This window comes from Anopheles moucheti, chromosome 3, assembly GCF_943734755.1.
Source record: "Anopheles moucheti chromosome 3, idAnoMoucSN_F20_07, whole genome shotgun sequence".
NCBI classification, from domain to species: Eukaryota; Metazoa; Arthropoda; class Insecta; order Diptera; family Culicidae; genus Anopheles; species Anopheles moucheti.
Window position 1 is genome coordinate 74,576,158 of NC_069141.1, and position 20,992 is coordinate 74,597,149.

The following is a 20,992-nucleotide window of genomic DNA, read 5'->3' on the forward strand; positions in this document are numbered from 1 at the left end:
GTGGTCCATAATAAGATGCATTTACTGTAAAAGGATACCCGCCTAGATCTAGTTGTCATGGTTCGTTGGGTGGCTTTTCGGATAGCTTGCCCCGCTCGGGCTTTGTCTGAGAACAGAAGGAAATACAGAAGACAGCGGCTCATCTCATCTGGTCTATTTCGATGCGACTTTTATTTAGCTCTATACGCTCGTCAGCATGCGGAACGATCACTGTCACACGCATCCTTGAACGCGGCCGTGAAGCACCGGCACGGTTTCAATAATACTTGCACAATATTGCAGGTGCGGATCGCTCGAGGAGTTCGTTTTGCGAGATCGTCACGAGTATCACGGATCGTTGAGGGGCTCGCATTAAGGCACTTGTTTCACAGGAGAGTTTGAAGAATTCGTTAACGCTTACAGTTGCCCATCTGCTAGAGGAGCAAAATCGAAGCGATGCTGAAGTTAATCTTGCGATCTCCATCACCATTGGGATCTGTTGGGTCGACGGCTCCGAGCTGATGCGGTGCTTCGGTAGGAGTGGCAGGACTCGACCCCGTCGGTCGGATAGCGGACGGTCGCAAAACCGTCGGTTTCGGTGACCCATCCGGACTGTCCGGTTGGGGGCATACCCGCTCACTCGCTTCGTAATCGCTGCCACTGGTCTGAGGCGTCCGCACACTAAAGGCCGACGAACGATCGAGATCGGTTGAGTCCGGGTTGGAGTGGGCGGGTGAAACGATCGGAGCGGCGACCTGGCTGCTGCCGGTGGCGGTTACCATCCCCGGATGCGCCAACGCCCCACCGAACGGTCCCGGGGGATGATGATGATGGTGATGCTGGTGATGTGGCGTCTGGTGTGGATGTGGATGCGGTTGATGGTACGGGTGATGATGGCGGGCAAAGTATGGCAACATCAGATCCATCCAGCTCGGGTTAAACATCTGATTGTACTGGCGCATCAGCAGCTCGGGCGAGGCTGGGAATGGGCGCAGCGCCGACTGATGCAGACGGGGATGATGCATCGGTGGTCCACCCTCGTGCACGGTACAGTCGGAAGCCGGTGAACCGTTTGATCTCGGCCGCTTGATCAGGTCGTGCAGGTCGTGGCGATCCTCGTCGTCTGTCAACTGTCCACCACCGTCCGGTCCACCGTCGCCGCTACCTCCGCCCACCCCACCGTGGCCCGCACCGGACGAGGACGATGAGGAGGACGAGGATGAGGTCGAAGCGTTGCATCCCATCTTTCGCTTGCAGCGCGACTGGCCCGTCTCACGGAACCCTTTGGCGAACGGGTTGTTATCGATCTTTAGCTTCGTGATGCGATCGTTCTATAGCGCGTTCGGGAAGGATAAAGAAGAGGAAGGCAGGAAACATAATGTATTAAGGAGTGTTTCCGAAGGGCAGTGAGAAGAAGTACAAATTCTACGCATGTCGATCGCACTGTAAACGTGGCGCCATCATGCAAGATGACTTTATCGTGGGGAGTTGCGGAGGAGAACTGTTCTTCTGAATGATTGAACTACTTCCTCAAGAAACTTTCAAGGATTTGGGTAAAAATGTATCCAATTCTTATGAGATATATAAAATTTAGCAATCAGAGCTACATGAATATACATACAAATCACATAATCATAACATTTCGGCGAGCTCAATCAGCTTCAGGTATCTCGTCGACTTTAATTCCGCCTCAGTTCGCAGCAAATCTCTTTCTGTCGCATCAAAGCTATTCGCGGCAAAAGAATAACACCCTTATCGATCCTCAAACCAGTGAGCTCGTAATTAAGATCTTTAACAGGCATTAGCAGGCGCGGCAAACAAGGGAACCCGCGATCCAACCAATCAGTCATTCTCGATCCTCGTGCCACTCACAAGGGACCCTCGCCCAGCCAAATCAAGCAATTCCGGTTTCAATTTGCCTTTCGAGCGTTAAACCAGTGCCCAGGGAGAGGAAAAAAACGAACAGACCGGACGGGTGGGTATCATGTTTTACTTACTCTCCCCTCCATCGGCACCAATCCGGATCGGATCGATCAAAAACCAAGCTGTCGCCGTACATCAAAATTGGATGTCGGCGGTCACGAGCCGCCAAAAAGCCGTAAGCCGATCGATGAAAATTGTGACCAGACGTGTCGTGTGATGGATTTTACGACGCTATAATGGCGGACGAAATGGCTGGGAACGGACGGCACTACGCATGCGACCGGTTGTGTTCTGTTCTCGGATGGAGTCTTTCCTTCATTCCACCGTGTCCCCGAAGCAACTGTATGCGAACCTACCTGATACGCCGTGACGGCAACGAACTCGGTTTCCGGGAAAACGAACGCTTGCTGGGCAGCCCAAGGAATCTGGGAGGGATCCGACGTACGGATGATGTGTATCCTCGGCTGGTACTTGTGCATGCTGGTTAGTACGACCTGCGCGAGAAAGAATTGAACGAAGGATGCCTCCCATTTTGTAGAACATCTCACGATTGAAATAGAACTCCCCGCTTTGCCGGGGCCAATACTTACGTGACCATTGTTGTCGAGCGTGTTGTTGGTGAGCTTCACCTTGTTGAAGACGATCGGCTGCGAGGCCCAGTGCGTACCGAGCGCCGGGCTGTCCGGATGAAGGCAGAAGCGCTGGGGACTCTGGGGTTCGGCACCGCCCGCCGGTACCCACTGGGACCCGCTGAACTTGAACCGACAGTCGCTAATGGGCATCATTTCCAGCAGCACGCAATAATTTGTGTCCGCGTCGAGTCCATCCACCGTGAGCCGCATCGAGGGAAACATTCGGCTGCAGACGAAGCGAATAAGAGGGGTGATGAATAATGGAGAGGAGTGACCCGGAGTTCCCTAGACCTAGGCTGCAGTTTCTGAGCGATCCGGAAGTGGTGAAAGATAATGATTATGAAAGTTGGCGGAAGATGGCGCGACTCGGAATTGGATTCTATTCATGCGAGAGAAAAAACACCAAGGTTTGTCTAATTATTGGAATCGCATCCACTGTCAACGCGTGGAATGGGTTGTCCCAATTGGGGGTTATTATGCGTCCTATGGCTCATCATTAGGAAGGTTTAGGGGCGTTTTGGAATAAGGTATTCGCTCTTTCCAATGAGCTAAAACAAATAAATCTTTCACAACAAGCGTACGAAGAAATGTAGAAACATGAGTTATACGTTCGGAGCAACCAAGAACCCAAATCATTCCATAAGCAGGTGATAATTAGGATCGATTCCCCGTACAACAATTATCCTGCTGTCAATATCTGGCCAGGGAATTTCTCCCAAGCTCTAAAAAAACGCCATAACAAGGCTTATGTTGAAGATCTCTTCCAGCTGATACAGAGAAGAAGGAGAGTGTCCTGCAAACCACATGATCATGATCAAGTGGAAGCTCTCTGCTGCTGCTGCTTCACTCCACCTCTACCGTACGTCGTCCAAAAAAATTTCGTCAATCTTCTCCCGAATCCTCCCAAAATCCACCGCTCCGCCAAGTTTGCCAATTCCCAACCCGAACCCGAAGGACGACGAGAAAAACCAACAAAAGGCATCAACTTAACAAGATCGCCTTGTTGGCGCATGTTGGGGCCTCCGGGGGGAGTTTTGTTTTGTGTGTGTGTGTGTGTTTTTTTCTGCTCTCAACAACGAGGGAACTTTCTTGGGACACTCTATTCACGACTTAACCGTTGGTTGCGTTGTCTCTCGCTTCCACACGACGCTCATTGACGACGTTGGGTTTTTTTTCGAATTCTCTCGGACCTTCTCCAACAGCCCGTAGCCGTATAATTTCAGGTCTGCTAAATTATTATTTCATCGCTACAAATCAATTTTAATGATACGTTTTCACAAATTTTCTCCATCGATGGAAGTGGGGCAGAACTGGAGTGAGGTTCCCTCACAATACCCCATCCGGCAGCATTACAATACGAGGACAACGGCAAACACAGAAGCCACGGGGTTGGGTTTTCGTCAGCAGAGTACGTACGGGCAGAAACAGTGGAGTAGTTATCCGGTGTCCGAGAGCTGGGCCGCAAATTTTCCCGCAAAAAGGTAGTGGGACCGTATCGTCCGCAATTGAGGCTTTGTGTAACGCTGTTTGTTTACCTTTCGCGCGCAAGACCCCCCACTGAAGATGGGTTCGATTCGGATTGTTTAGGTGGTTGGAGTAGAGGAGGTGCCGTTTTTGCGTTTTTTTTTTCTCTTACCACTACCACATCTTCCAGATGCTCGTATAAAAACGAGGCATTTGCATAAGGTAGAAGGCAAAAAGGGCTGTGTGTGCATCATCCTTTCGCTTGTGCAGCGCCAAGCATCTGCAGAGCGGGGAAGCGAATGGGTTGAAATGAGATTTTTCGTAGTGGTAGTTGTATTGCCGGGCCTTACCCCACCCTCGACCGGTACCGTGCCGTGCCTTTGAGATATTGTTTCGCAGTCCGGCCCCATGCTCGACATGCATACGCACAACGGGCACCCGATCGGGCACCCTTCCGAAATGGCCACCATAAAATTGCACCCTGGCGCCACGGATGGTGCGCATAAATCAAAACCACAAACGGTCGCGGCAGCAAACTTCAGCAAGCAGCAGCTCTTCTTCCGCGAGATGTAACGAGCTGATACCGGTGCGGTGGATCATATAATATAGTCTAACAAATAGGTTTGTTAGTTTTTTTTTGTTGCTTTGGGCGCGTTTTTCGTTTCTTTTTGTCTGGTTGCGATCGGAATGGGGTACGCGTACATCCCTAGAGGGACACTGTAGCTTGACTGATGTTAAGGAATGGTAGGTGGAACTAAAATTGTACGGTTGGTAATATTGTTTGAGCTTCGCAACGTCTGCAATTAGCAGGATTTATTTACACACATTACAATAATTACTTGACGTAGAAATGTTTCACATGCCAATTTTTGAACAATGTTTAATTTTTCTGTTGGGCTTAAAGTTCGCTTAAACTGAGCTGCAAATCAAACCGTCCGGCACAACTGTCCCGTCCCGATCGGACGCTAGATATTTGATATCCAATCTTGCAACACCGCGATACGCTATAGCACGGTTAGGCTCCCGCCGTTTTTGATAACTGTAATTTCTACCCATTTAAATCGTAATATGATCCTATTTCGCTTACCAAACGCGGGGCGAAGAGAGAAAACTCCGCGCGGCTAAACACACACCGCACAGGAAATGGGGATGGATTTCATAAACGCGGTGGAAATTCCGAAACCCAAAAAAAGAAAAACATTCAAAGTTGACTGACGCGAGCTTTTTGGTAGTTGTTTGTCAACTTTTGACACCACGTCACGTTTCGATGTGCGGAAGGAGCAGAATACAGTGAGGTAAAAAAATATAGATAATAGTCCGCCTGCATATGTTATACAATGCGAAAAATGCGCACAATTATGGATGTTAGGTGGATGTCGAGAAAGTAATAAAAATTCAGGAATAAACTTCAGGTTTATGTAAAAACATAAAAAAATGAATCACATTCGAGCTTGTGTAAACCTTATAACGTTAACTTATAAAAGTTACGGAAAATTAGACCAAAACAAAATTAAAAATATGAAAGAGGTTGAAATATATAAACTGTATATGTTTTGGGTAATGTTATGAAAAAACCGAAAGTTTCTAAAAATATCGAAATCTCGGAATTGGTACTAAACAGTTTAGAAATTGTCAGATTCAGTTCCAGAAGGTAGATGCCATCAAGAATCATCTGTAACGTTTGGGACTGTCAGAACCATTTGAAATCGTCGGAATCGCTAAGAACCGTGAGAATTGGTAGAAATTTCCGAAACTGCACTTTAAATAACTTTTCACCATATCAAACGGATGTCGTCCAGTAGGATAACAGAATGCTGAGTTGCACCCGTAAAATCTTCGTCACAAACCAAATCAAAAGTTTCAATATTAAAGAATTCTTCTACAACATGAAGTGTATAATTTTGGAACTATTATTAAACTATTCTACTGCAAAACTCTGAACAAAACAAATGAATATTGGACGTATTGGATCTGAAGCCGAGCCTGGTAGTTGTATACTTTTGGAACACACTGTCAATTCGCACTCTACCCAATGCAATCTCAATCAAAGAAGGCGCGAAGTATGACAATGTGCGATGAGTGAGCACATCTTATTGCACACGTGGATAAGAAACGAAGGTACAAGATCGTTTCGTGATTGTGATCGGGTAGAAACCCAACGCATGAAAAAAAACGCACTTTTCCCCCTGCAAATCGATGGTACTTCCTGATGAAGTTGGACAGCTACCAGTAGCGGTACGGCATATTTATGAGCAGCACATAAAATCATCCACACAAGCGTGCGGAAACGTTGCAGTGGCAGTTTGTTTTTTTTCTTCACTGCAGCTCTTTGATACCACTCGTCGAGAGTGAGCATCGTTGTCTTGTCATGAAAATATCGCCTCCTAAGCCTCAATCTGTGAAGAAAAGTATTTTATAGGACGTTGGGCACAATCAAAAAGGGGAAAAAAACTACATCACCTTGTACGGGGGCTTATAGTCTTACACAGTGAGCTTTCATGTGGACATATTCGACAACGGAATTCCTCCCATTATTCCTAGCAGCAAGTGAGTTAAACGTAACGTTTATAGTTATCATAAAAAAAAATCGAAAAACAATTCGAAAAGAAACGGGGTTTACTCCCAGTCCCGTAAATAAACAAACAAAAAAATCGACTAAATAAGGGTAAGGGTGTCGTAAAAAGGACCCCACAAAACAATTTAAAAAAAAATCACACACAAAGCACCACAAGAAATCACTCCCAATTTCCCATTTCCCTTTAGCGGTGAGTGGCGGAGTTAATATGTCAGGCTAGTCAATGGCAGGGTGATATGCCGATTCTTTCAGCGCGCGCGCATGAATTATGTATTTTTTCGTGTGTGTGCAGCAAATTAGCGATACAATATAAAATCAATCAGCGTGCTAGACAGTTTTTTGCGCCTTCACGTACGATCGCACCGAGCACCGAGTGGCCCGCGTGTACGGTGTTTTCGATTCGCCGTTAATGGGAGTGAGCTACCACCACCCGGCCCGGTTTTTAGCGATGGCCTCGCGTTCCTAGACGCCACGTCAGGCCTTTAATGGAAGGAAAACCCGGTACGGTTAGCTGCTGGCAGCACAGCCTGCAGGAATGTGTATCTGCTAATTGGGAGCTACTGAGCTCGGTAAGTGAAACGATGGGGGTTTTTGTTCGATACACACACCGTTAGGTGTTTCTTTTTACAGTGCCTTATGAGATGAAACATCAGCTCCTTTTTTGTGTTGTGCTGAACGCTGAAGATTGATCGCGATTGACAAGGGAAGGTTTAGCGCTAACTCGTGCAATGAAGTTGGGTTTGCCCGGTTAACGATGTTTTATTACATATAATATCTTACAGCTGGTGCCTTTTGTAGTAAGTCCACAAAAAATCCTCTCCATTTCGTTCCGAATAGAACTGATCGTTTGCACCTCACACTGCATACAAAGCCCACAATAGAACAATCGAAACAACCAACAGAAACATCTTATTTTCGTCGAGTGGATGAAAACGAAAACGATTCCAACGTTCAAAACCGATTTGCCAAACATCAGCGATCGAACGGGGAAGATTATCATGCGAGACCATTCCCTGCTGGAATGTGTTAGCACTGGGTTGAAGATCTGCCCGTTTTGCTCTCCTCCGCATTATTTCGACGATATAATTGCTTCTCATTAACAAGTGTGGAAAATTACATACAATCAACACGTTCGAATTACAATTACCGGTGATGATTTGGTTAGAAGTAAATAATTGTCTGTTTACTTTTGGGCCGCTTCCGCTTCTCGAGGTTTGTCCCCCACCCCAACTCCTGCCACCGACCGGTGCTGATAGTGTGGCATTCCCACATCGGGACCCACGCAACGCTAACCTTCCCCCAACTTGCAACAGTTGTAATGCAAACGAAATAAACAAACGATCACCTCGTAATGGGAGCCGTACGCAAGGGCATCTTCCTGCGTAGGAGAATGATTGGCGCAGGCCTGTCCGTGAGGGGCCGTAAGAACAATCAATTCAATCAATCAGACGCAGAGAGCGAACAGTCCACTGGGCATTAAAGTTAACTGCCCCAAAACCAACAGCCACCACACAAAAGGGGGTGAAAATCCTTCGCTGCCTATTATTCGCCACCGCTCTCGGTATGGGACTCGGTTACTTTTTTTCCCCCTCCTTCTGGTGCTAAGGTGTCAGGGAAAATCAAACAAATCAAAACACCCAAACGGACGCAGGCGTGCTTTAACGAACGCAGCCAAGTACCCCCAAACTATCGGTTGTGGAACAAAACAAAAAAAAAACCAGGCACACATCACCTCCAACAACCCTTTAACAACCCGATGATCGTGGCAAATCAGGCGAAATTATTGGATATTTTGTTTTACAGTTCTGCGCTTAATCTTGCACGTGTGTATGTGTGTTTGGTTTGTTACGAGTGCGTTAAAAATTTTCTCGACGATCACTAACAAGCTAGTTTTCTGGTCGGATCGAATTGTTTTTTGGGGAGGCTGAGGGTTGAATTGTGGCATGATTTTCCTTGTGGAGCACGATCCGGCGCGGAAAGATGCCGGGGGGGAGAAGGAAGAAGCGACGGTGTCGGTGATTATGGACATGGACATGGCCGGAGGAAAACAAGGGCGCCCGTCATCATCTTCATCATCATCATCATCATGAACACCAGCGCACACACCGACACGTTTTCGATTGTCGTCCTTCAACACCCACCACCGCAAGATCGCATGATCGGTCCGCTTGCTTTTGACAATCAACTATTATTTTAGGCGCATAATTATCAAGCTCTTGTAGCAAAAGAAGGGGGGGGGGGGATGAATGAGGGGGTGGAAGAGTGATGGGTGATTATGCGCTCGCTAGAACGCAAAACTCTTCGATTCCGATTCGAAACCGGCGAATGGAAGACCGAAATCGAACCTGGTGGTGGCTGCGAAGCGAATGAATCGCACGAAAGAACGAAAGACTTCCATCCCCCCGGAACAAGCGACGAACCCTTGCCCAAACCGAGTCGCAAGTGGCGGAGGTATGGCGCGCGGGAACCGGGAATGGGAACCGAGGCGGGTAATTCTGAAAATTGAAAAATTAAAAACACATTCCACCATTGCTCCAAGGCTTGGCGTTTGTGCGCCGCGTGGTGCGGCGGGGGTTTTTGGGGGCGGGTGAGTGTCCACTTCGTTCTGCACGCGGCTCGTCCGGGAGGCGCCAACATGGTAATAACATTTTATATTTCTTCGTTCTTTCTCTTCGCTTCATTGATATTTATCGCTTTTCGCATCCCCTTGGGTGGACGCTTGGGTGTGTGTGTGTGTGTGTGCTTCTCTTTCGATTCTCCCGGAGGGTGGACGCTTCATTCACGGAAAGCAGAGCACACCGTGGTCAGCCGAACACCCGTTGCTCGTTATCCGATGCAGCCGATGCGCGGTTGGGGGGGGAAGGTGGAACACCCAGAAGAGCAGCGGGAGTCACACCAGCAGGTTATGTTTTATATGTTTTTATGTGACCACATGTGCGTGTGTGTGTGTGATTGTTTTTTTTTCGCTCTCCCGTTTGCCACTAGCTCATTAGCTCGCTCGAAAGGGTGGCAAAACTCCAACTCTTCTTTCTATCCCCTGCCCAAACCCACGAAGGAAGTGATCCCTCCGTGATCGTTGGGGACCTCTAAAAAGGAGGGCTGTCATATTGTGCTTTTTTGTTGTGTGTTTGTGTGTGTTGTTTTTCAATTCACCCCTTTTTCTCCACCCATTTCGCTCCCTTTTTGGCTGCTCCGAGATCATCAGGTGGTCCGATGATCATCGGGAAGAGTGTGTGTCTGTTTTTTTGTCTCGGATTCTGCCCAAGAATGGATCTACATAAATCAAATCTAGTATGTAGCGCTTCATCTAGTAGGCGAGCGAGAAACGAAAGCGCTAAAACAAAAGGAAAGGGCCTCGGAATGGTTCAATTCCATTTGCCGGGAACTTTGGTGGACTAGGATGCGAGATGATAGACAAAAGCCTCCCATTGCGGAGATGGTATGCAGCCACAAATTCCCGATCCCTTTCGTAAAAGGGTGCCCAGCGGAGAATCCCGGGCGCTTTGAATTTAACGGTTTCCGGTAGGATGGTGGTCGGTTCGCCATGAACGAATTTATTGCCGTGGCGTCTAACCGGTCAACGGTCACGACGGGCTCGAGACGACGCCTTCGTCGTCGCCGTCGTGCTGGGGAGAGAGAAATTTCGGGTGCGTATAATTTTATTACGTGAAAAATGCTCTACGCCACATTTATCACACACCAATGCACGGTATTTGCGTTGCGCCTGTGTGTTTTTTGATTATACTCATTACCGGGCCCGGGTACGGGGTTGCCCGATCCGCCTCGATCACAGTGCTAGAACAATTTTCACGGGTCATTTTTTTGTTTAGTGCGCTCAGATTTATTCTCCCGTGTTTTGTTTCGACGGGCAGTGATCGGTTTTGGGTGCCTCATTATTAGTGTCTGGCTTCTTCACAGCGCATCGCCCCTATTCAATCGCAGCTGTCGAGCAATGGACACCGGGGAAACACGCGGAGCAACAAGTGATGGAGAGTTGGGTTTTAATTTATGTTGACTTTTCAAATTAATAATCGTTCACCGCAAACGGTAAGTGTTCGAGTAGGTGATTACGGGCTGGTAGCGTTAGGCTAGCAAAGTGTAATAATTTATTCATACCGTTTCTATTGCTTGTCGGTTGACGTGCGGGAGATAAATTGTATCATGCGCTTGATGGATTGATAAATTGTCCGACAGCACGATTCTGTTGCATATGTAACACGCGTTAGTAGCAAAAACGAGTAGACGCCCGTTTCTAGCGGGAATGGTTGTTAAACACGCACAAACAATAAACATGTGTTTAGAGTGATTCATTATCGTATTTATAGTACTCATAATAATTAGTTACTAAATTATTTCAAAGGGGTGTTTTTTTCTACTATTATCAAACATGAGCCAAGCGTGTCAAATGAATTTTGATTACAAGCAACATTCAACAATGGCTTTTGATATGCCCTGAATCTTTAGAGAAGAGTCATTGGCATGAATCTTGTCATAAGAGTTATTCATATTAACTTATCTTCTAAGAAGAGTTATTCATATATGAAGAGTCTTTCGAATCATGAGTCAATTTTCAAAAGATTAATGGATTTCTAAAGATTCAATTCTTTGAATCTGTCGATACGGCCACGCCGTTCTAACGGAGGAACAAAAAATCTTTGAATCATATATGAGTCAGTAAATATTCATGAATCTCTATCGATAGGAGGATCTTTGAAGAATCTCCCAAGGATCTTGAATTTTGAGTCTTGCAGTGTTGTCCGTTGAAATCATATACGATTGTTCAACAGTCTGATTATGAGTTATGTCTCAGAACGGAATTAAGCAATCCGAAATAATTTTGAATATTGGAAAATTTATGAATCTTCAAGAACAACCAAACGAGGTTTGTTTTGATCTGAAGAAATAATCACTGCATTTATTGAATTAAATATACTTTATCTCATGAAAAATACAGTGAATGTAACTATCAATCATCGTACTGGCTGTGAAAATCCATCCTAAGACACGTTTATACTCCTCGGATCGAACTTCATTTCTACCGTCGTAGTGGTATTGTGGTAAGCTGTGCTGCGATTGTGATATCATGTGCTTGTATTGAATTATGCCTGCTGCGGTTGAAATGTCATGTGCTGCGTTTGTGGTGATAGGCGCTTGCGTTGTTCTATCATCTCAAAAACCCCTTGAAATGCCTTTTGAAGCGAAAAATTCGTTCCATAACCACAACCACCAGTTGTTTTGTTTAGGGATGCAATAAATTTAACACTTGCTACGTGCTGGAAAACGTGTTGCTCGCAGGGTGAAAATTACCCTAAAAATAACACTTTACGTCAGACAAACTAAAGCACCCACTGCACTTGTCATCCGTTCGCTTCGCTTCCAGCAAAGACGGCATTTGTCTTGCACAAGATCCCGTTTCGATCATTCACGGTTTAATTGTCACCCACTTGGTTGGTGTTGTTCGTCAGCTGTTACCTAAAACTGTCAACAGCTCGATCGACGTGTACCGATCTGAACGTTTGCGAAGGAAACAAACTTATCCTTTACGATCGTTACACACCACCGTCAAAGAGTTTCACTATCGAACCAACTAAGTTACAGAAAAAAGGACACAAATCGCTCTAGTTCTTGTCATTTACCGCAGGGAAAACGATTCCACTTGTGATGCGTCCCTACCATCCCTTGTTACACCAAGATCGATCGTGACAGAAGCGATCGCGCACATCTGATGTCGCCCGGTGTTGTTGGTTTATCTGGGTGAGACATTTTGTTTGTGGGCTTGGAGAACATCCTATACGAAAGGTACCCGCCAGGATATGCCGTTGACGTTGGTTCTGTGCTGTGCGAACAAGTGAGCATATTTGTGGCTTTTTTTATGCTTTCGAACCCGTCCATCATCTGGTTCCGTTCTGCTGGTGGCGTATCTTGGTAATCTGGTATGTTTTGTAGACGAACGCTACGAACACAGACCCATGTTGTCTCGATGTTGTTTTCGAGATTGCTGCTGTGTTTTCGGATTTCGGCTCCGATCCGTGCCCACTGGAAAGCTTCTGCTCTAAGGGGTGTAAAATATTCGGGCGCCAAGGACCACATGCTGTGGCAGCTAGACAGACCAAACCCGTGAAACGTTCTCCGTTCGGGTTCGGGTTCGGGCGGTCGCATTTCCCAGGCTTTCCGACCGTGATCACCCGTCCCGAAGCCTACGTCGGGTGTCCGTGTGTCAAGTGGATTTCGTGTTTTGTGCCGCGACTCTACAACGCTCTAGGTCACACCAGCTCATGTCCGCCGTCTATCATTTCATGTCTCATGGCCGAACGGGGACAACGCGCCCTTCTGGATCACTTTCCTGTTCGGGGGAAAATGTGTGATAAACTTTACACTTGTCGCTGTGCGTGTTTCGCGTTGAGCGATCTCAAAAGTGAAAAACACACACACAATAATACAAACAATCCCACACACACACACCCCCATCCCGTTGTCCGACGCACAAACCCCCAAAAACACCCCTTTTCTCGGGCAAAGCGACCGAATCATCGGCGCCTCGGCGTGAAGCGATGGGACAGGCTTGTTAGGTCGGGATAAATGGGATGAGATAAATGTGAGCCCCCATGTGAATATTTGTACTGTGAACCCGCGCGAGGCTATCACAATATTTAATGTAGCGCATTATAGATGGAAATATTTCTTCCGGCTAATTATAGGCTTTCGGGATATAAATAATCTCATCACACATCGAGCGTTCCCATTGCGGGGACGGGATGCTAAGGGGCGATGCGAAATAAAAAAAAACGAGTCCCGTGGGCAAGGAATCTTAAGTAGGGAGACACCCTACGCGGGACGGGGGCAGAGTGGAGTTTTGATTAGTGGCTTACCTCGGATCCGTGCGCCAGTTGTTCGGGTGCAGTTTCGCTCGCAACTGATGCTCGGGGATTAATGGTCAGTTGGCGGGTGTAGGTTCCCTATTATACAGAGTCCCTGTTACGGTGGGATTTAATCTAGGATCGCTTCGGTGCACTCCGATCGGTCAGCGGAGTAGCCGGCCGATCGATGACGATCGTGTAGCGATTGGAAAGGTAGGATCGAGCGATGATATAGGCTGCCCCCAGCAGCAAATGGCTTCGTAAAAGCTTTGTTTTAGATCGCGGCTGCTGTTGTTCGAACACAAAGCACTCATTTGAAAGCTTTTTAATACCGCAGCAGATGCGTTATCTTATGCTTAAGCCTCTGCTCTTTGGCCAACCAGTTCCATTGTTGGGTAAAGGAAGAGCGAAAGTAGTGAAGTACACGCACAGGAACACATTTATTTCGAGAGCTGTGTTATGAATTTTATGACAATTTTATGTTTATAAACACTTTTCAACTTCATCTTGGTCGAACAGGAAGGGTTCGGAGAAGAAAAACCCTGGAATGTCCAGAGACATCCTAACCGGTACATGTTTTTTTTCCCTCTCAACCAAACAACCATTTGACTTTTCAGCTAACATTGACTTCGGGCAAACAAATCCACCGGAGTAGGTGTACGCAAACGGGCGCACCATGGCAATTTCATTTCCACCGCAAAGCGTTGAGAAACGAAAACAAAAACAAAACCCGGCCACATCCTTCGCAAACAATCTTGAGAACAAAAGCAACACGCCCGGAATTTGGCGGCTTGACATCCGCTACGGTGCCGTTGACAGCTAGAAGGCAGCGACGGGCCAAAACTTAAACTTGTTGTTCTGTTCTCAAAACAGCAAGGACAAAGACATTCGCGTTTTGCGATTCCGGAACAAACAAATGCTTCGGGGCGCCAGTAAGTGGTACAACGGCTGGGATTTTAATGTTTGCGGGTAGGGCCTTTAACAAAAAAAAATTGGAGGCTACAACAGCAGGAAGGATTTGACAAACACAGATGGCGCCAGAACCATATCCGGAGCGTAAAACAACAGTTTTGTGTATTTGCGTTCGAAACGGCAAGTTTTTCGAGGTCCCCGGCGGTTAACTGGGACGAGAAGGAATTGATGTTCCGTCCAGACATCGACAAGGACCTTCGACAAGGTGTGGACTTGCAGAAAACGTTCCAAAAACATTGGAAAGTTGGTCCTTGGCGGTCAGTGGGACCGATTGCTCAAAAACCAATCATAATTCTGAATAATTGCTTGTGTCATAAATTATGCTGTCAGATACTTTCAACAAAATAGTGCAATAGTTGACATTTTAAGCTTAAGAGATGTCTAATATGAAAGACATGGGCCATGAAGTAATCGTTCTTGTCTCCGTACACTTACCGTCCACTTTTGGTGATGATCATCTCGGTACCGATCTTGTGAAATTCTCGCCAAAGCTCCTTGTTTTGCAGCTTCAGCTCCACACCCGGTAGCGAGTAGCGAGGTGGCAGTGCCATCGCATGCATCGGTGGTACCGGAACCGGCAGCATCGTTGGGAACGGATCTGTGAAATAAAGGTGTAAGATGAGAGCATAATTAAACTCTTATCCTTTCTTCGTCTAATTCTGAAGCAACAGTGACTTCTTGTCTTTAAGATATCAGTTCTGGTAGTTGAGTCTACTACTATTTGTTCCTATAATGGCAGATATGTGAATTATGTAAGGTGAATCACCTAATAACTAAACAAATATTATAAAGAGCATCTATGAGAGATAACATTACTTCAATATATGACGAATTATCTAAAGTTATGAGAGCAATATGAAGAATTCTAAGAAATCTCAACATTTCTATCTTAGACAATCGGAAAATGATACATTGAAGAATATCCTTGATGTCTCTTTACTTCGAACGTCATAGAATATCTCCTAAACAGTTTCGTAAACCTATTCCACGCGAAACTTTTGAAGATTTCATGGCATCATCTTTTTATTCCGATATCTCCATGGACACGCCGCCCACCGTCTACTCCGGAACTAAAAGCTTCACTCGCTAAATGAAGCTCCGGAAGTTAATTCCGCTTTGCTGGCCCATTCCGGGTCTCAACCGCGTGTGAAGAATAGAGATTGAACTAAACTAAATAAAGATAATTAGCCCAATTCGATTAGCCTTAGGATTCCCGTTGGCTAGCGCAAGTACCCGTAGAGGACCCAAAGCTCGTTGTCGATTTTTTTGTGTGTAACTCACTGTTAGTTGTACAAACACAGTCCATTTTTGTGTCTGTGCGTGCGTGTGCTTAAGTTTGCACTTTTCTTCTACCTTCTCACCGAAAGAAAACGGTTGCGATCGGGAAAGATCCCGTACGGGTGGTGGATGATTGCGCCCGGTCCCAAGGGTTGGTCAAACGGTGTCCCGAGACCACCATTGAAGGAGAAGGAAGATGCTGAGGTGTTCCCCGGGGGGAGAAAGGGAAGCGAAGGGAAATGAGAAGCTCAACCAGTTTGTCAGTGCCCTGTCAAGATGAGGTTCGTTAGATGTTTATTTCAGAGCGTCAGCTTTTTTTTCGTTTTGTTTTTTGGTCTTCCTTTGTTTCAAACCTCACTCTCTCGCCAAGGGCTTGTTTGTTTGCCTTTTTCCTGCCTGCCGTGTCTGATCACCGAGCGTGCGTTCCTCCCTCTCCCCCTCCCCTTCGAGAGGGATTATGAGCCGTGAAAATGGAAATTTCATAGTCATTTATTTCGAGAGGAAAGGAAAAGGTGACCGGGAAGCGCTATGGAATGAAGGGAGAAGGAGATTTAACAACAATAACAACAGTTCATCGCTGGGGAAAGATTCGTCTCGGGCGGAAGTCTCACAGTGCCAGTGCCGTGAGCCAGCAAGTGCCTCGGAAAGAAGCGAGCAGGAGGGAGAGAGAAAAAAATTATATCATTAATTCGTTCTTGTTACAAGTCGTGAGGCTTTGGCGCCGCCGATTTTTCAAACATTCATATCCACATTCCACCGCCGAGTCTTCGGATCGTATCGCGGGTACGGTGGTTTTTGCTCTCCCTTCGTATCGATGTCTCTATCTCTATTCAGCCGATTTCTGGATAGTGGGCAAAGTATCGTTCGCTTTTTTATTCGCTGCACGACCCATTGCGGGTGATCATCGTCCTTTAGGCGGTCCATTTGATGCCACATACATACTTGCACAAACTATTTGGGGTCGGTATCGAAGATATCCCCAACAGCGCGTAATCTCGCACAAGGACTGGGAGGACTTTGGAATTGAAAGTCGCAAAGCTGGGGACAATTCTGCAATGTTTACTTGTTAAACTAGTATGTATGGAGATAGATCTGGAATTCTTCTCAATTCTGACAGCTTTCCCAGTGTTCATAAGTTTCATTCGAGAATACTTTAAACAAAATCAACTACAAATCAACCACAAAGTGAGAAGCATTACAGATCTTCCTCTAAATGTTTAATTTCAACTTTAACATAATCTAGAAATGACTACAATTTTGTCAATTGAATTGGAAAACCCTGCAAAATGTTTCTAAGTATGATGAAGACAGTTTGATGAGGATGAGGATTGAAGATAAAAAAAGAATAATTCTCATAGTACACTTTATTCCCAGAGAAACGAAGGTCTGGAAAGTCAATGGCAACTGAGATCGTTTGTTTTTCTCCTCATTTTAACAACACGCGCATCATTTCTTACGGCTCATGCGCTGTTTCTTTGCTTTTGTTCGCCCAAATGTTTCGTACACGTGAGGAGGTGAGTTTGGTCGCAAAGATTCAGGAAGTTTTTAGGGATGAGGAATTTTCAAGTCTGAGGCTAGAAATCATGCAGACAGACTAAAAGCTTGAGAGAGCTTAGGAAACAAATTGAGTCAATTATTTTTTGAGGTACTCCGATTCGAGAGATTCATGAAAAAAACATCTAAATGTGGTTTAAAAACATGTAAGCAAGTTTTAAGATCTTAAAAATTACAAGCAACACTATATTAAAGCAGTATTAAGACACAAATGTACAATTATGACTGAATATAATGGATTAGAAGTTGTCTTCAATCATTTAGCAAACACAAGAAAAAAGCTGATTTAATCTAAAAACCAACATCTTCTCATCTGCCGCTTCCATCTCGTAGCAAACTGTCCGTTAATGGCACGTTTCTATTTAGCGTTGTTACTCAGGTACGATGGCGGACACGAGTAAATGAATTACGGTGCCTCGCATGGGCATCGTACGCATGGACACATCGTTATGAATGGGTTTGCTTTTCGGTATACAGAGGAAGAAAAAAAAGACTAAAACAAATTCCTCACGCCTCTCAATACAACGTCGTTGAAAGCCCGTTTCGCGAAAGGTCCATCATCAGCGTCATCAAGCGTTATGAACGACGATGGTGGTCCCCGAAAGTTGAAACATTCGTAACAACGTCTCTCGACGACGATGACGACGACGAGGCACGGTTGTGCGAGTCTTGTGCGACGGTTTATGATCCACATCCGGAGGTCCGATGTCACGACTTGCGTGACACGGCTGTGCACACCTTCCATTTTTCTTTTGTGGCCAACGAAGGGGGGGAAGGTGAGATGAGCGCCATTTTAATGTGTTTCCCGTGTCTCGGAAAGGTTGTGCGTTGTGTTGTGGTGGTGAAAAGTTGGAAGGTTTCCCCGTGGAGCCCACCATGAACTGACGGGCGTGAGCCTGAGCGCTTCGGCTTTGGCAGGGTAATGTAAGAGCGTAACTGTTTCTCGAGGTGCTAAAATTGTTTTATGACTGGCAGCCACGCCGGGACAAACTGGAAGCCCTAAGCACACATTAGAACATGCTTAATTCGGGTGTTTTCGGAATATTATGAATGAACTCTTTCACAGCACTCGGGCGAGCTCAGGTGAGCTGAAAACTTTATCTACGCGTAGGCAAATATTGACAGAGATAGGAACAGTCACGTTGGATCTTTAGACAATGGATAAGAATACTCCTCGGGGAGTGTTGAAGAATTAGATTAGATGAGGACAACACGGAACAAAATACTCCAATTTCTCGCCGTCGGTGCTGTTATGAATGAGTGTAGTGCTCAAGATGATTAAATATCTCGATGGGTCACAGTGTAAATACGACTAGTCGTGGAGCATTCCAAGCGGTTTTAAGGTTTTCAGTCTTGAAACGCAATGATTGAAGTCCTGAGTGACATTTCGTTTAATTATTAGATGTGATAATGCTCTACTCGTTATTCGTCCCTAGAACTCCCTGTTTGAAATCTGGAATTTGGAAAGAGTTGATCATCACACTTTTTAGCAATGGAGTAAAAAATATTGGAAAAGTTCTAAGAAATGATATTTTTCTATAAGATTATCTACTTCTTATCCAAAATTTCCTCTATTTTGCCCAAGTTTGATTGCTTAGCTTGCTAAATCAGCATGCATCATGCCTCGTGCAAGAATTCTTTCTCCGACAGGACAGTGGTGTGTCCTTAACCCTCATATCTTCGCCTGACACCTTGTACTCGGCTTGTTAGCATTTTCCACTGATTATGATCTTTGTATGATTTATGAAAGTCCCAAAAAAACCACCCTAGCGCCACGATCTCACACTGACACCGTGAGCACAACCTGCATGACTCCCCCGGTCAGGATCTCAAACAGTGACGTCAACGGTGACGTCTAGATCGATCGATCGATTCGGAACGAGCTGTTCTTTTTCGGGAAAAATTTTGACGGATTGTCTTGCGTGGAATTAATTATATACCTCTTCCTTTTGATACCCAGGTAATTTGGGTTTAGATTCTTTCTCTCGCGCACGAAGAAATGCAACATGTGCAACCGGAGCTGCATCGATATCATTAATCATTTTCCCAAGCACATAGAGAGGAACAAGGCAGCCCTTTTCGGGTGCCTTCCCGAATCCGGCTAATCGTCCTTGCGGGTGCGGGAGAGAAGCCTAAGGCAAAAACAGGAGAAAAAAAGGACTCCTCGTCGTCATCACCATCATCAAACATCATCCACAACATCCGATCACGGGATCGGACTGCTGCGAGATGAACGGTTCGGTGGTTTTGTGGGACTAATTTTCTAAAACAAACACAGCCGTTAGATGCAGGAAAGCAGTCGACGGTCTGGTCGATGAACATGGCTTGTTATGAGATAGGGAACAAATTTTCCAACTGCTTCTTCCTCCGGCCTGCTTCGTTCCATTTTTCCTTTGCCCTTACCCCCGCCATTAAGGTGATCAACCCGAGAGAGAGCCGTTTCTGAATGGATTTTCGAATGGAATTCGTTTCCCGGGCTCTCATAATGATGCGTACGTGGAGTAGTAGTGCTGCGCATTCAGGTTAGGATGCGTTTTGCTGCGTCCTCGACCGCAGCAGGGAGGCGGCCATCATTTGTCAGTCAAACGCATCTGTCATCTACACGGTTCGTCAGCCATATCGTGCCTCCGAGAATGGTTGATGGTTTTCGACTGCTGGTTTGTTGGTTTTCCAACCCAAACGTTCATTTATGTTGCTCTCCTACCTCCCCATGTGTTCAATTTTAAGGATGCAGAGAACACCAATCCATCCTAATTGGCAGCATCGCTTACCTGGTATCCGTTGCAACATTTGCTGACGGTAGATTTCGTGTGCAATGTGTTGATGCATGCGTAAATCGATCAAATCCGTCATGGTGAGATCCGTTTTGGGGATGAGAGCCTTTGTATCCGTTGCGTTTTATCCCTTTCGATGGTGTTGGTTTCACTGTTCTATGTGGTTGGCTTTATTGCGTAAAGCAAACAACACTGTTCGCTTTGTTTTATCGGGGTTCGGAAAAGAGTAACCCATACTCCATTGCCTTGCTTCCTTGCTGCGACACTTGCTCGATATTTGTTTTCTTGTGCGTTACGGAAACTAACGTTCACTGTGCTACTGAAGCAGGATCACTATTTGAACGAGTTTACACAAACTAACACACGAATAGGTTTTCTTTTTTATACAACTTTTTGTTTAACTGTTACAGAAACTTTTATCAGTCATTCAACTTCACGGTTACAGTAGTTACACAACTCGTAAACGTGCATTAGAAACAAAACGTCACACAATCAGCACACTTGCAGGCATGATAAATCATGCGCTGCCATCTGACAGCTAAACGGTACGGTAATTTTCCGAGAAAAACAACCCCCGATCGATCACGGTTACACACGCTTGCCGACAGCAAAATTTACGTTCGGTTCGACCGACCGACGTCCGTAAACGATGGATTAAAACTAACATTCTGTGCGATTCGCGTCGATTTTGCGTGGGAAATCGTGCACGAGGAAGGGGTGAAGTCGGGCAAAACGCGGATCCGATGGAAAGAAAATGGAAGAAATACACGCACACAACCGTACACGGTGCGACCACGCCTACTGCGTCCGTGCGTACGCGTGTGCGTTGGGATGCCGTGTAACGCCTTCTTTACGGTTGAACAAAAATGGAGTTGAAACGCATTTGTGTTAAAATGTCCTTTTTCATGTTTGTTAAACCAAAAACATCATTTCTTAAAAATTACCAAAACCATCAAATAATTAAAATTATTTAAATAATCAACT

General features: G+C 45.8%; 2 protein-coding genes across 2 annotated transcripts in view; one reads left to right on the forward strand and one right to left on the reverse strand.

Moving 5' to 3' along the window:
- LOC128305639 (ubiquitin-protein ligase E3B) overlaps positions 1 to 20,992 on the forward strand; it is a 62,266-nt gene that overhangs the window by 6,248 nt on the left and 35,026 nt on the right. The window lies entirely within an intron of this gene.
- LOC128305640 (T-box transcription factor TBX6-like) lies at positions 414 to 20,087 on the reverse strand. The gene is made up of 5 exons (XM_053043195.1): positions 20,006 to 20,087; positions 14,838 to 15,000; positions 2,493 to 2,760; positions 2,259 to 2,396; positions 414 to 1,310 (listed from the first exon to the last, which is right to left on the reverse strand). The coding sequence occupies exons 1-5, from the start codon at positions 20,085 to 20,087 to the stop codon at positions 414 to 416; spliced, it is 1,548 nt and encodes a 515-aa protein (XP_052899155.1).

What these genes read in the sequence shown, in the direction of transcription:
- LOC128305640 (XM_053043195.1), bottom strand. Translation starts at nt 20,087, where the DNA reads ATGACGGATTTGATCGATTTACGCATGCATCAACACATTGCACACGAA. An exon ending in AATGTTGCAACGGATACCAG is followed by an intron (nt 15,001 to 20,005) that starts GTAAGCGATGCT and finishes TTTATTTCACAG; the next exon opens with ATCCGTTCCCAACGATGCTG. An exon ending in ATCATCACCAAAAGTGGACG is followed by an intron (nt 2,761 to 14,837) that starts GTAAGTGTACGG and finishes CTTCGTCTGCAG; the next exon opens with CCGAATGTTTCCCTCGATGC.